The sequence below is a fragment of the Hevea brasiliensis genome, chromosome 16 (assembly GCF_030052815.1).
Source record: "Hevea brasiliensis isolate MT/VB/25A 57/8 chromosome 16, ASM3005281v1, whole genome shotgun sequence".
Taxonomy (NCBI): Eukaryota; Viridiplantae; Streptophyta; class Magnoliopsida; order Malpighiales; family Euphorbiaceae; genus Hevea; species Hevea brasiliensis.
In genome coordinates this window covers 55,318,793-55,322,040 of record NC_079508.1, presented here as the reverse complement: position 1 = coordinate 55,322,040, position 3,248 = coordinate 55,318,793, and the positions used below count along the sequence as shown (strand labels likewise).

At 28.8% G+C, this 3,248-nt stretch overlaps 1 protein-coding gene across 1 annotated transcript; it reads right to left on the bottom strand.

Annotated features, from left to right (window-relative positions):
* Positions 1–2,188: 2,188 nt before the first annotated feature.
* Positions 2,189–2,969, bottom strand: LOC110651303 (multicystatin). Its single transcript, XM_021806595.2, has 2 exons — positions 2,809–2,969; positions 2,189–2,551 (listed from the first exon to the last, which is right to left on the bottom strand). Exons 1-2 carry the CDS (start codon positions 2,902–2,904, stop codon positions 2,387–2,389), a joined length of 261 nt encoding a protein of 86 aa, XP_021662287.1. The 5' UTR covers positions 2,905–2,969; the 3' UTR covers positions 2,189–2,386.
* Between the last annotated feature and the right edge of the window lie 279 nt (positions 2,970–3,248).

The following is a 3,248-nucleotide window of genomic DNA, read 5'->3' as shown; positions in this document are numbered from 1 at the left end:
CTCTCACATATCTCTCCCTCCCTCCCTCCCCATTTTTGCTCCTACCAACACCACCCCCATGGACGGTGACTGACCGACAAGTGACCAGGGACCTCAGGCAACGCTGGCAAGCCGAAGATCGGAGGTGATGGGAGGCGGTAGTGGTTGGAGCAGGGGCATTACAGGGTTGGTGTACACAATTAAATATCTTTTAATTGTTTAGTGATTGTTAGTCCCAGAGTTTATAATATGAATCATTTGCTCTCCCTATCAATTTATGCAATTGGTACACACTACAGATAAAGTTTCTGGAAGCTGATGTTACTTACAAGAAGAAGACTGGATTCAAAGGTACAATTATGCTTGTTTCATAAAACTAGCATTATTCTTGAGTAGTGTGAATTTGAGTAATTTATTTTTCAACTTTCTTCTTTCTTTCTTAATTAATTGGATTTTTTTTTTTCATTTCGCTAAAATTCTAAAAGTAATTGAAGCTATTTCCTTTCGATTTGGGAATTAATATTTCATTTTTTGGTTAAATAAGGAAGCATTGATAAATAGAATGTGACACTATTTTCAATTTTAGTTCATTATATTTGTTTGATTTTATTAGTGAAAATCTTGTACAAACCCAACATCAAATATATTAGCCCGTGTAAATATTATTACTCGGAGTGAAGTAAGGAATTTGTGTCAATGAAATAAAAGAAAATTATTTTACTTAATTTTAAAAAAAATTATATAATAATAAACTATCTATTAAGAGAAAAAAATAATGCATATAAATTTTCAATATATTATAATAATTTTAAAAGAAAAAATAATTTTATAAAATAATAAATATTCACTGCAAATCTTGAATTTATAATTGTATTGATGAGTTTTCATTTTCTATAAGGCATCACATAATCTCTTAATTATCAATGTTATCAAAAGCATCTTTTCTATATATATATAATCTATAATTGATCTCCTATTCAATTCCACAATTGAGTTTTCATTTTATAAAATGCCTTTTCAATCCTTGTAAGTTGTAATAAATAATATCAACAACAATATAAGAGAGAGAAGGGATCAAAAAATTAAAGATAGGTTTTATTATTTATTTTAAAAAATTAAAATAGTAGAGTTTTATGGTGAAGTGTCAAATAAGTTTAAATTTATTAAATATAATAATATTTCAAAGATTTTAAAGGGATCAAAAAATTGTTTTAGTGGTGCCATATAAATAATTTAATATATAATTAATACGAAAGTTGTTTTACTTCTAAAAATTAAGTGGGTTAATTGACTCCACTTACCAACATATTGCATCGCCATTAACTATTACATGAGAATTATATTAGGTGTCTAATACTATATGTAAAAATTGATTATTTTATTAAAAATGTGATTTTAAATTTAATATTATAAGTTTTAAAATATTCATAAAAATTAAAAAAAAATAAATTAGAAAAAGTAAGATTCTGTATTTAAAGTTTTTATTAATTTTTATTACAATAAATTAAAAAGTATTAATGAATTAATAATAATTATAGGATTAAAATTATAAATTTAATAATTTTTAAATTAGAAATTATAATAAGCTTTTTGGTATAAATAAAATTACTATTAAAATGATATTAAAATTTTAATTTATATTAATTATAATAATATTAGACTATAAGAGTATGTATTGATAATGCCAGGAAATTAATTTCTCTGCGAAGAATTGATAATGCCACCCATCAAATGATCAAAGCCAAACTCCCCTTCAGCATTTCGATACCAAAGTAGGAAATTCAAGTTACTATGTATGGAATTCAAACTTCATGTAAATAAGAACATAAAAATGTTGGAATTCTTGAAATCAATCACAACTTATGTTCGCATAAAGATTATGGAGTTCAATTGAATTTTAAGTTCGAAGTGCATTGAAAGCATATTACACGCCTACCGGAGGCATTGAGTTATGATGAATCAGAATTTGCAATTGTTGTGTTGTGCAAAATCCACAAAATAGAAAATCATAATGTGAGGTCTCCATTAATTCTAAAATCCGCTGCGCTAGTCCTCATTCTGGAGGTAGATTTACAAGAATGGTTCAATTCCATTCTTGTACCGGGTAGAAACAGGTAACATAGAGTTAAAAAAATTAATGTATGTCTACACATGTATTAACGTATCCCAATACATACAAGAAAACGGAAGTAAAGAAGGAGAATGAAGATCACATATAAGATAGATGTAATTATTTATAGAAAATTCCAATTACATAGTTGGAATTCAAATTTAGAAGAAAATACTATTTCCCCTTCCATCAAAGGGAAATTCTGTCGACATTATTCTATACTTCTTATTTTTGAGATGATTGTCGATATTATTCTATACTTTTTTAACAGCAGTTACCCAGCTAAGCGGTAGAGCCTCAATGGGGCACAATTCGCTTGAATTCCTCGACCTTCACATAGAAAATAGTTTCATAAACTTCAATAAGACCGCCATTACTTACTTCCAAAGTAAGACGGTAGATGGTCCCATCCACCACCTGCTTTTCTGCTTTCAGGACTTTCAGAAGCGCCAGATGCGTTCTCTGTTCATAGTTTATACCATGTATTTTCAGATAATAAGAAATTGAAAGCTAAAAAATTAAACTGAAAAGATACTAAATTTCATTTCTTTTAAAATAAACACGTAAACAAATCAAAATTCCGAGAAACGAAAATATTTAAAAAAAAAATGAAGAAATGAAATGCGCAATTAAAAGAAAATATTTTAAACTGGAAATCCATCATCCTCATCCTCAAAGCCAAATTGAATGAAATTTAGATCTTAAACTGGATTGAGAACCTTTTCATCGTTGTAATCATAGACAACGAAGTGAGCGAGGCTTTGGATCTTAGGGCTGTTGGGATCCACGGGTTCGTATCCTCCTGGTTCTGACATTTCCTTGGAAAATTTTAATGGTAGAAGATAAGCTGCAGTTATTGTTATATGGAACGCCAAGAAATATAGGTAGATATTTATAGATGGAACCAAATCGCACTTTTTCAATTTCGCTGTCTTTGAGATATGGAGATTGGAGACATCCTGCATGAACTCCATGCCTTGTGTCAGGCCTCAATGGGACAGAGAAGACAAGGGTTTCCGGAAAAAAAACGTGGACCAAACCAAACTGTTGAGTATAAGAAATTTTACTATTTTTTAAGAAAAAGGTTTTAAATCCTTTTGCAATTTTTCGATACCCAATTCAATTAAATTATAATATAACATAGTAGCAGGTTTACCAA